Genomic DNA, 12,751 nt, shown 5'->3' with positions numbered 1-12,751 from the left:
CTGGAGAGAAATCTGTGTAGATTAACATCCAGTGCTCGTTTGCCTTTGAAAGATTTTTTTTTTTGTTTACTTAGGCGCTTTTTCCTGCTTCCCTATTAAAAGGGGAACATGGTGACACCCTTGCTCACTTCAATATAGGCATCCTTATTAGTGTTGCTAGTTTGTGCCTTATATATTAAAATAGACCAGAAAATAGACGTTCATTGACAGTGCGCCTTATAATCTGGTGCACGTTACTTATTCTAAGTATAAGTAGCTCTTAATAAAGTGCAGTAATATACAGTAAGCTTCATAACAAAACACAGATAGATAAATAAATTCTAACATACATTAATCTAGTGGTTATTAGAATGTTTTAGACCAAGACACCTCTCTGGGCACATGTCCAGTATAGGGTCAATAGTAGAGCTGCAACTAATGAAATTTTTTTTTGATTAGTTGACTAGTCAACGATTATTTCTGCCATGTCCTCTAAAAATCTCTAAAAACAATAGAAAAACAGGTGAACACGAGATTTAAAAGGCATTTAAATGTCCAGATGTTGTTTAAACTTGGAAAGTACTGATTAATTAGTGAGTAAATATGTAATCTGTTGTGTTTGGGCACTTTGGGAGACAGACTAAGTCGATTGTAAACTGTGTGAGTGAACCATTTACCCATCTCCCACTGCACTTCTGTCCGCAGCACTTTGTGTAACGTGATACTGTTACAAATTAACGATTAGCGGACATCGAAATTTGTAGTTGACAATCATTGCAGCTCTAGTCAACAGACCAGCAACATGTATTAACATGTACTGCCGAGTTTGGAAGATTGGAAGGAAGCCTGCTCCTCTTTCCCTGCAGCTACTGCTGACCTTATGGTACAAGAGACGCGCAGGTATATGACATTACAGATTACACATTAAGTAGGCATGTGAAGACCATGAAATGTGATGGATTGACCCTTATTTAATTGTAATAAACTTTAATAAGGTCAACATTAATGATTATAGGGAGGCAAAGGGTACAAGATTTCTGAAGTCCTCCTGGGGACAAGCTATAGTTCACAGATGGGTGTGACCACTGATGTGCTTTTACAGCACTTGTCATATGTCATGATGCACTTGATAAATAAAGGCAAGTGCTATCTACATTTTAAATCCTGCTGCAAAGTGTGTTTAGCTTTTACAGCAGACATTATTTTTCCAGTTAATGTAATGTTGTATCATCAAAGTGTCTGTAATTAATACCAAACGAGGTTTGAAGTTGTACATAACTGAACCACACACCATGACACACTAGGTCTTCTAGACAGCTCTGTCTAATATTCCTACACAACAGAAGAGACTTGAACCATTTCCTCTGCAACCAGTGTCCTCCAGTGCACTATTCCAACAGGACAATACTCATCCGCAAACTGCTGCCAACTTAAGAACTTTCCTTCAGTCACATCACCAGTGCAATCCCTGATTAAAATATGTGTGAAACGCTATTGGGCACAGCATTAAGACTCCACTCCTACTACAAAATCAGCGAGGAAGTGCGTGAATATATGCAATGCATGGAGTGTAGTATTGCAAGACACCATTAGGAACATCCATACTTGGCCATATCAGTCTTAATTTTGAATAATGTTTTGGTCCTGGTGAGTTTCTACCTTCTGAATACCATTGCAATCCAACTCTTCCTTCTATGTGCAATAGGTTTTTTGATTGATGAATGTAAAAATCGATGAAATTTAAGCTGGGTTCAGTTCACTGTACAACAGACACGTAGCATCTAAGCATTCTCTGAAAGTTCTCTAAAAGCAGGAAGTCTGACAGTAATCTGACAGAATGCTCAAGTTCTTCCTCATTTCAACTGAAACATGGTGAATTAAAAGAAGGTAAAGACAGGCTTAGATTGACACAATGACAGGTATGAATATGAAGTTATAAGAAGGTGAAGCTTTGGGTTCCTACCTACAGGAGAAATGTTGTAATACAATTCCTCAGTCATGTAAATTATTCCTTCAGTCGTCCTCGACTGCAGCCTGCTGGACGGATGAGTGGCTAAGAGCGCCCATGAGAGACACGCCGCAGCGCTCCTTCCTCGGTCTTTACTCCAGGTGACTTGACGTCTTGATTTCTGAAGCGCTCTGAGTTTATGCTCTCGTTACGTTTCCTTGGTGTGCTTGTCTGTGCGACGCAAGCTACTAACATGTTTGAACGAGAGCGAGGACCCGTGAGTTTGCCATGAATTCTGCAGAGACACTGAATAAATGCTTAATTACTCAACAATATCTTCATTAATTACCTAGTAAATAGTCCTCAGTCAGAACTGACGGTATAATTCAGCGGATAATCAACAGTCTGTACGAAATAATAACTACTATTAAACTATTTATGATATAATACACACCGCACACAAGCAGAAAAACCTGCTAGTAGTAAACCTGAGACTAAAGCTTAAGATACCTACAAAAACCCTACAAATTTCCAGCAGATTACAGCAGGGACACGTCGTATATTATAAGCGGGCACTACAAATTAGTAAGGCTAAACTGGATTATTGTAGGTTATAAAAAGCTGGCTAAGATTTCTCTACTATAAAGCATATAAAAGACGTAAAGCCCAGTCGTAGCTATGGTTTATGGTCAATATCTCTGTTGGTTATTCTCATGTGGAGTGGACCTTGGTGACCTGGCCAAAGAAAGAAGGGGCGTGGCTCATCGCTCAGCTCCACCTCCCAGCACCGCCTCCTCCTGGGCACGTGGCCCCGTCCGGCTGTGGCGGCCCCGAGCCCCGTCAGCCTCCGCCGCCCCGCTGCCCTGTGCCCGGCCCCCAAATCCGCTCATGGCTCAGAGCCGGCGACGCGAGGGAGATGAGAGGGAGCTGTGATGAAAATTTAATTTCTGCAAACGAAAATAAACTTGGCCACGCTAAACATGCCAGTGGAACGGGTCAGCCCCTAGACTGGCGAGCTGGAGCGCCGGAGCCAGGGCGAGGGGACGCAAACGCCGGGCATGATGGTGTGTATCTACAAAAGTGCGAGTGCTTCAAATAGAGAGAGAGAGAGAGAGAATGTAATCTAGAAAAAGAGAGAAAGTAAGGGAGAGAGATAAGACAAGAGACTGAGGAACACGTAATTGAAAGAGGAAGAAAAAAGTTGGAGGGTAGGACAAGAAGAAATAAAGAAACACTTAGAAAAGAGAAAGAGAGATAAATTATGTAATACAAAAAAGCAAAGGCAAGGAGGCAGAGTAACAGAGTTTCAGAGAAAGAAAGAGATAAAGAGAAAGAGAGAGATAAAGAGCGAGAGGAGTAAGTGAGACAGAAAATGAAAAGTGAGATAATAGAAAGAAAAAAGAACAGAGAGAAGAACAGACTCAGCCTAAAGAGAGTTGGGATAAAAGGGAAGGTAAAGAGACAGCGGGCAAAAGAGGCAAAGAAACCCAGAGAAAAAGAGATAAAAAGAGGAAGAGAGAGAAAAATGAAAAGAAGAGGAAGAGATAAGGACAGAAAGAGAAAAGAGTGATGGAAAAAGACAGAGAGATGGAACAAGATTGAAGAGAGATGGGGATAAAAGGCAAGGCAAAGAGAGAGCAAGCAAGCGAGAGAGGCAGAGAGAAAGAAAGAGAGAGAGAGAGAGAGAGAGAGAGAGAGAGAGGGAGAGAGAGTTAGAGATGCTGTACTCTAATTACAGCATTAAGGCAGATTCTTCAGCTCCTGCTGTGCCCATCAAGCTTGAGCTCCATCCTCAATCCAACACTGCTTTACAGACATAGACCAGTACTAAAAAAAGAACTAGAAACGGAAACAGATCAGGTCTCAGATCAGCTGTTAGATCAGCTTTTAGATCAGATATGGTTCCTCCTGCACTGGACTGGACAGGACGGGACTTGCATCTGTCCAAGCATCTGATGGACAAAGCTCTGCGGAATTCCGTGGGAGACTAGACCCACTGGACGGTCACCAGACCTTAACGAGGCCGTGCGGAGAGCAGAGAAGCCGAGGATGACAGCGTGCAAGTGTCATTTGCAACTCCGTCATGTGCAACTCCATCCAGGACAACTCCGCCAGGAACGTCCGGGAATCGTTTCGCGGGAACGCCTTTCGAGGTACGCTTCGGAAAAGGAGCAGCGTCGGTCCTTTCTGCTCCCGTTATTCCCTCTGAATCTCTCTCGTACTGTCACTGACTGGGTAACGAAGAGGAGGAGGAGGAGGAGGAGGAGTGAGAGAAAGAGAGAGTGAGAGAGCGAGAGAAAAGAGAGAGAGAGAGGGGGCAGAGAAGCAGACTGGGGGAGGTGGGTGGGGTACAGATGGATGGAGAGAGTGATGGAGAGTACTTTAGATAAAGCCTGGGGTGACTCTCTCTCTCTCTCTTTCTCTCTCTTTCTCTCTCGCTCTATCTCGCTCTCTCGTTTTCTCTCACTCTATCTATCTCAGAGACTCGGAAAAGAGATTCACTCACACAGAATACACACCCTCTTTCCACACAGTACACACACACACACACACATACATACAGTGGCACACAATTCCTGTGCGCAAGCGCTCGCAGGCATTAGCAGGAGAGGTTCACAGAGGCAGGTTATGTGTGGGAGGAATCGGCGTAACAGCACAACACACACATCTACAACATACACACACACACACACACATCTACAACACACATATGCGTGCACACACACACACACACCAAGCACTCCGCTCGCTCTTCAAATGACCATCGAGATGCAGCTCTTTCACCGAGTCCACAATAGACAGGGTTATTTCTGCCGGTCGTAGCATCTCTCACTTATTGTTTCTCGCACAGTCTTTATAAAAACGCTCCGTAACGGCCGGAGAAAGTGCAGGACGCCTCAACGTGAGCCATATTTTCACTCCAACACAGCCTTTTAATGGCTCAGCTGATGACTTAATCAAGGAGAGTATAAGAGCGCTCTCGTTTAAGTAGCCAGCGTACCAGAGAGATGGCCGTCTCCATTGGCAACCGCAAGCTGCATGCCCACATGGAGGAAGCAGCGGTGGCAACAGAGCGCGAGAAGCAGCAAGCCTACGGCTTTTGGACGGATACGAAGTTTCCTGCGTCGTCCTTGTGCAAAAATGATTGCTCAGTTGCAAGACTGAGCAAATGCTTCATACAACCTACAGTGCCAACATCCTCAAGAGTTCTATAGGAAAATCCAATACGGTTGTGCTCAGAAGTGTGACAAGTCAAAGAACCATTTGGGTTCCTCAGATGGTTTATATACTAGCATGGCTTTTTTTTTTCAATTTTGTTTTTTGCATTTTTTTCCCTAATTTACACGGCCAATTACCCCACTCACTCATTAGGACTCCACCTATCACCTACTCATTAGCCCCAACATCAGGAGGGTGAAGACAGCATTGCCGAGTAGCATCACAGCATGGTCGGAGGAAAGCGCAGTGACTCGGTTGCGATACATCAGTTCACAGACATCAGCCTTGTGCTGATCGACCTCACCCTTTGGAGTGATGGGGGGAAAGAGCGCCATCTACCCACCCAGAGAGAGCAAGACCAAATGTGCTCTCTCAGGGCTCCAGCAGCCGATGGCAAGCTGCATGACCAGGATTCAAACCATCGATCTTCTAATCATATACTAGCATGGCTTTATGGTAACTTGCTGTTGCCCTGTAGCTTAAAACAGGGGTTCCCATAATGTCAATGCCACAACCCCTGGTTCCCACAACTAAAAATACCACTGTTATTTTAAAACACAATAACTTACTATAATATTATAATTAATATTCTGATTAAATCTGCTCTATAAACAAATGAGGGTAGTGTTTCTCAAAAGTGAAACCGCCATGGTTCTAGTGCCTCTGCTGGATGGTTGCAGTATGATGTGTAGCACTACCCATCCCCCTCATTACTCTCCTCTACACTGCCTCTCCATCTCCAGATTCTAATAACAAGTTCATTTTCACTGTAAAAATTAAATGTGCCACAATTTATATTTTCCCCCAGAAATCAGTTTTAAAAAATTATTTTACTATATCATAAAAAGTGCATCACACTCTTTTTCATATAAAAGGTGAGTTGTAGAGAAACTCACATGAAGTGCATTTTTAATGTTGGCACAATATACTTATTGTGAAGCCACTGGAAAAATCTTACTTTTATGCAAAAGAGTTTGCTTGTTTAAAAACAACTAGTCTATAAATGTTACATTTTAGTGCGTTTCCACACCTGTAGTTGGTTTCACACAAGCATAAACCTTAACACACTAAAATGAGCACCAATAAGCATTGTTTCCTCTGATTGGTCAGAGCTGTCTTGTGTGTGAGCAAGAAAGTAAATATAGTAGTAAATATATAGAAGATTCTGTGCAGTGTGAAACTGATTTAACACAGAATGCAGAAAATTCACCGCTGCGCTTTTAAACAGTGTTCCTAATGGGACGTGCAACGCAAATGTACACATAGTTGCGTGGCTGCGAGCAGTGAATGCAGCACAGACCACACGTGAACAGCATGGAGCAGTAGAGACGGCGCTTGTTCATAGCTGTGGTAATTAGCATTATCTGGCTAATATATCAGATAAAACTGCACCTTACCAGCAGTTTAGCTCAAATAAAAGGAGTATATTTGATAACTGGGTCAGATCAAGACCTGATCACGTTCTCACCACAAGCTAACCACTCCAGAGTCCTAGCTGGTCTCAGTATAGTTATTAAGATCCGAACTAAGGGTACAAATGAACCAAAGTCTGTTTTATTCAGACCAAACAGCACTGGTGTAAAAAAAAAACGCCCTTATCCTGCTAATGATACCCATGTTACTTTGTGCCCCACTTTCCCCTATTTCAGCTGACAAGGTGTGGTTTCAACAAATCTGTTTCAACGAATCTGTGAGATCTGTAGTTATAATGGGCAGATATATGTTTCACACTATGAGAATGATGTTATTTAGATGGCTGTTTGATACAAAGTGCACTTAAACAAATGCACTATTAACAACGTTGTTTAACAAAGGCAAATAGATGGTATCTCAAGCTTGTAATATGAACATCAGATATGAAAAGGTAGATATCCTCTAGGGTTGGGTGGTATAATCATAAGAAGATAGCAGTAATAAAACTAATAAAAATGATGACTGTCTTTCCAAATAAGGACATATTTAACAATATATCTTCTCAATGGCCAACAGTTGAGTTCTCCTCCATGTGTCACTCCTTAACCATTGATGTGAGGTGCTATCTTGTGAGAAAGGCTGAAAACTGGCCAGCGTGCCAAAGGCAAAAGTAAGCAATGTCTGTTAATGGGTGCCAAATGGATGGGATATTCCATTTCTAAAGTTGTGCATTTAATGCACATTAATGCATTCGGTAACCCTTTCTATGAAAGTCATTTCTATAAGACTCTATATCCATACTCATAGCACATTATAATGCATTCATAAGACATTATAAACATGGCTATACATATTTATAAAAATGTATGTCAGCATAGCCATGTTTATTATGCATCATGAATTGTGATCGTAATGCATTAATAGCTGTTTATAATGTTATACGTCAATACCAAGAAACTCAGTCCCAGCTTGCAGAATTATGCATTAACTAAACTAAAAAAGCTTTTAACTTTTGAACACAACCTATATAATGCTTTAAATATATATTTAAACACTCATGAATGATACTTGTCTTAAATATATTATTAGTTATAGTCCATTATAACATTATAACAGGCCTTTGCTCCAAGTAAAGTGACAGACTTTCATTGTGGGACTAGATTATTAATGATTTATATATTTTAACATACATATTATTAGCACAGATTATAATGTATTATAATCATATGTCATAATGCTTAATAAACATGCCTATATTGGGTTATGCATGTTTATAAATATTTATAGCCATGTTTATAATGCCTTATGAATGCATTATAATATGTTATGAATGTGTGTATAGAGTCTAAAAGAGATGATATTTATAGCAAGGGTTACCATGCATTCCTCAATCCACAATGTCACTTGTGAACCATAAATACATCCTAGAAGACATTTTCAGCACCTTTTCACATCAAAGCACGACTTTGTTTAAAAGCAAGACTGTAGACAAATCCTATAGGCTATCGTAGAATCTGTAACAAACTTTACACATGGTTCTATAAGGATTAGAGGCCATTTCAGGCAATGTAATCAACATTAATGAAGCTTCACAAGAGCTACAATTCTACAGACTGCCTCTTTAACACAGCCTTCAAAAGACAAACTGACATCAAGCTCTACATTAAGTTTCCATACATGATGTTTCATCATGAAAGCACATGAACCGATTCAGGTTCCGAGAGTCACTAGCCTTCTCTCATCCTCTTCCTCTCCTTCTCCTTCTTCTTCTCTCGCTCCTCCTCCACAACTCTTCCTCTCTTTCTCTCATGTTCACTCCAACCGTCTGCGTCTGCTCTATAATTATTTCCATGGTTACCGTTAGAGATGTGAGCCTAAGCTGGTGTACAAATGTGTCTTTCCTCTCTCCTCTGTTTTTTTTTTCCCTTTCCGCTTTTTCACTTTCTCCATCTGACTGTGCTCGTTAGCATACAATTACTCACCCACATCTGAAAAAGAGAGAGAGAGAGATGGAGGGAGAGAAAGAGAGAGAGAGATGGAGAAAGAGAGAGAGATGGAAAAAGAGAGAGAGAGGGAGGGAGAGAGGCAAACCTCTACAACCTCTTTTCTCTCCCACACTCTGCTCTGGACAGAATTGATTCCTTTACAGCAGCTTGTGTAATCTGGCATAATAGACTGATAAAAACAGCCCCATAATTCTGTCCCTGCTTGGTTTACTACATGCAGAAAACTATATTCCTAAAATTCAGTCTAAAATGGAAAGCAAGGGAGTGCCATAATGGAAAAACACTGATCGAATAGTAGATTTAACAGTTTCATTCATGGTTATTCTTGTGGGTGTGCTGATTTGATACTCATTATAGACACTGAGTCGATACTGGCCAAAATTACTGGATCAAATATCTGATGAAAACATATATAATCTGATATAAGGGGTGGGCGATATGGCCCTAAAATAATATCATGATATTTTATAGCATTTTCACGATAACGATACTCCTGGCAATAAATAAAAAAAAATAAATAAAGAATACACTGCAACAAAATGAAAATTAAATTATATTATTGCATACAATATGATATGACACACCCCCAACTGAGATATTAAAAAATACAATAATTTTATCAGATTTGTAACAGAAGTCAATGATCCAGAATGTCATGATACTAATAATAATGCACTCTAAATATCTCCATATATCCAGGATTAAAGTGAACTAAATGATACTGAACAGATATAATCTGTCTCTAGTAGTTATATAATGGGAAATAATAACAGTGTGAATTTTACTTTTGCTAAAAACAGCAAAAAAGTAGTACCCTGATGTGATAATTAGGGGTGGGTATTTCAGGATATTATATCTTTTACGATATTCAAAAATGTTGGCAATATTATTGCGTACAATACGATATGGCACACCCCTATTTGATATAATCAATTAGCTTACTCTACCACATAAATAATTAACCCCTAAAGCCTGCATGAGTTAAAGTCTACATGTCAGTATTCTAGGTAGAGCTGATAAATATGATATTTTATAGAATTGTTCTAAATTTTCTTATCATACAAACAGCATTCTTTTTTGAGAATATTTTCATATTGTGGATATCAGCATTACATCAACCCTACATTTCTTTACAGAATGTGAAAAACCCGGTTTAACAGGATGATGTGCAGCGACTATGTAATAAATCACTACACTATGCACCATTAAAAGTGTGTTTGAATAGCAGTTTTAAGAATGTGCCACTGCCGATGCCTTTTGTGCGTCAAGCCAACACGAGGAAGGTGAAGACTAGCACATGCCTCCTCTGAGACATGTGAAGTCAGCCACCACCTCTTTTTGAAACTGCTGCTGATGTATCATTGTCGAGTAGCATCACAGCGACTTGGTTCTGATACATCAGCTCACAGACGCAGCCTTGTGCTGATCGACATCACCCTATGAGTGAAGGCCAGTGAAGCGCCATCTACCCACCCAGAGAGAGCAAGGCCAATCGTGCTCTCTCAGGGCTCTGACAGCTAATGGCAAGCTGCATGACCGGGGATTCGAACCAGCTATCTCCCAATCATAATGACAGTGCTTTAGACCTCAGTGTCTTCATCTACTTATTACCACATCATTTAACCAAAGAAACAGAATTGGAACTAATGAGAGACTGCAAGTTAAAAGAGAGTGCAACAGATTCCTCATAAAAATCGCCAGATTCATCCACTCTGAAACAAGTCCGCACCAGAAAGTCCCCTTTAAAAGTACTTGTTATCAAGCTTGGTGCAATTACACATTCCCACCAAAAACTTACAGAATGTCACTTTAAATAGCATAATATAATATTTGTGTTTCGCAAAGTGCATTCAGAAAAATGCACTATTAACAGAGTTGTTTAACAGAAGGAAAAAATGGTATCTGACTGGTAAACTCAAGCTGGTAGAGGTATATCGGATAAGAAAAGGTGGGATCACGTCACCCCTAGTCTTTCTCACATCTTGGGTTGGGTGGTATAATGGGTATAAAACAATACAAATATCGGTTGTATTTCCAAATAACTATATTACAACTCAAGGTTGCTTCCATGTTTCAGATTTAAAAGAACATTTAGAACAATACTAAAAATACCACCAACTGGAATCAATACTAGTTATTAATTACCACAAAGTATTTTGTGCACCAAACAACCATGGAAACATATGTACAGATAAATGTTGGACAGTACTGTGTGTATGAGACACAAAGAGACACAAATAGATAGAAGTGGTAAGGTGTATTTGCTAGTTTGGGACATGCCATCAGTATGTAGTATTTAAGAGAAGACTGATAAGAGGGAAGAGAATTCAGACTATGACTAAGTCTGTGACTTAGATTAAGAGGAGGAGCTTCTGGTATGTACCTCCTCCTAACATGTATGTTAATTTTGGATTTGGAACTCTGGGTTAGTGAGGCTTTTAACACTTTCCAAGTAGGAAATCCAACTTGTGGGGACACTCAGTTGAAATTTTCTATTTAAAACTTTCAACGTAATATGCAGAATTAGCCAACACCACTAAAAAAAAAATTGCAGAATGCAGAAAGAGCAGTTTCTATATACGTCTGTTTTTTTTTTGTTTTTTTTTTGTAGTGGGGTTTCTGTAAGCCAGACTGAAGTATGTTCTATGGTTAACAACAATTAACCAAAATGAATTACGCCACCAAGTTTGACCCCAAACTTCCACCCAATGCGCAGATTTTTTTCTGGAGTGGTTCGCTTGTGGTGAGAACGTGATCTGGTCTCAATCTGACCAGGCTATCACATATACTTCTTTTTAAATTAAGCTAAACTGCTGATATATGGTGCAGTTTAATCTGATATAATATTAGCCAGATAATATACAGCTATGAACAAATGCGGTCTCTGCTGCTCCATGCTGTTTACACACTAAGCACAGTATGTGCAGCATTCACTGCTCACATTTGCACAGCCCTTCCCATTTAAAAAAACTGTGTTTAAGCACAGCAGCAAATTTTCTGCGTTATGTGTTAAAGCAGCTTCACACTGCACAGATACTCGCACTGGAACACAGGATCTTCTGGCAGCATTGGCAACATGAACTGCAATTGATGAACATTTGCCTAGTTCAAAATTTGTATTTACTAGCGATTTATTAATGTTCAAATTCTAATGAACTAATGATTTCCAGTCATTTTAATATGAATATCCGTGTGGACAAATAAGTGTAATTTGTGAGCATTTGTTAATAATGAAATTCTCGTGAACTACTGCTTTGTTCACATCTACTGATCATTAGTTAAAAATATATTAATGAAAGTTATTATAAAGTGTTACCAGTATTTTAATTGACAACATATAATAATATACATATAATAACATTTTACATTTCTTACATTCATTATTTTATTTACATTTAAATATATACACTATTAAAACTTGCATTTTAAGATAAAACAAGTGTGATTAATCGCAGTTACTCACAGAATATTCTTGTGATTAATCTAATTTAATATTTTCATTGAATGACCCACTATTTTTTTTTTCAGTTGCAGATGTTCATCATTTTACAGCTGTTGTCGGACTGATGGTTTAATTGTTTATTGAATGACTGATTTAAAACCTAAACTAAACTTTGTTTCAAACAGTTTTGAAGTACAGCAGGATGAGATGATGCGCTAATATTTGAATATATTGGAGGCGGTATAACAGACTGAATAAAGAACACTACTCAGTGCTGTAATTATAACTCCTGTACCTGTGTATAAAACTAAGCACGTCCCAGAAGTGGAGTTTTTCAGAGTCATGCGGTGTCATCCTCCAGCCTTTGTGTTGCACCACTGTTCACACTGCCCATGACTAACACATGCAGCTCTTCAGCCTGACAGCCCTGTGGGTTGCCAGCAGCAGCTGTTAAGAGAAACCGGGTATTAGAGGGGCTGAATACACACTGCGTTCTCTCAGAAGCCACATTCACGGTTGCTGCAGATTTTGCCAACATTTAAACCGTTAAACAGAAGCATAACGGTTACAAAATTCAATGTTGCTGGTTTCGTTCCTCTGGAAGCTAGTCGAGCAGAAACTGGCTATATTCAGCTGATTTGTTAAACAAATTTTAGACCCAGATTACATTCAACAGCACCAGGCATTTTAAAAAAGGGATTAATGTGAATTAATAAGATATCTGAACTGTTGATGATGACTCAG

At 39.6% G+C, this 12,751-nt stretch overlaps 1 protein-coding gene across 10 annotated transcripts in view; it reads right to left on the bottom strand.

Moving 5' to 3' along the window:
• The window catches only part of syngap1b (synaptic Ras GTPase activating protein 1b), a 234,155-nt gene that overhangs the window by 98,154 nt on the left and 123,250 nt on the right, over positions 1 to 12,751 (bottom strand). Inside the window, exon 1 of one of the 10 annotated variants that reach the window (XM_015604006.3) lies at positions 1,943 to 4,262. The exons of the other annotated variants lie outside the window; for them this stretch is intronic. Within the exon in view, the coding sequence (XP_015459492.3) occupies positions 1,943 to 1,979 (37 nt within the window). The 5' untranslated portion in view covers positions 1,980 to 4,262. Of the gene's footprint in view, positions 1 to 1,942; positions 4,263 to 12,751 lie in introns of those variants that run through there. 10 annotated transcript variants of the gene reach the window in all.

This window comes from Astyanax mexicanus, chromosome 1 (genome assembly GCF_023375975.1).
Source record: "Astyanax mexicanus isolate ESR-SI-001 chromosome 1, AstMex3_surface, whole genome shotgun sequence".
NCBI classification, from domain to species: domain Eukaryota; kingdom Metazoa; phylum Chordata; class Actinopteri; order Characiformes; family Acestrorhamphidae; genus Astyanax; species Astyanax mexicanus.
The sequence above is the reverse complement of the archived record's forward strand: the minus strand, read 5'-3'. Positions and strand labels throughout refer to the sequence as shown.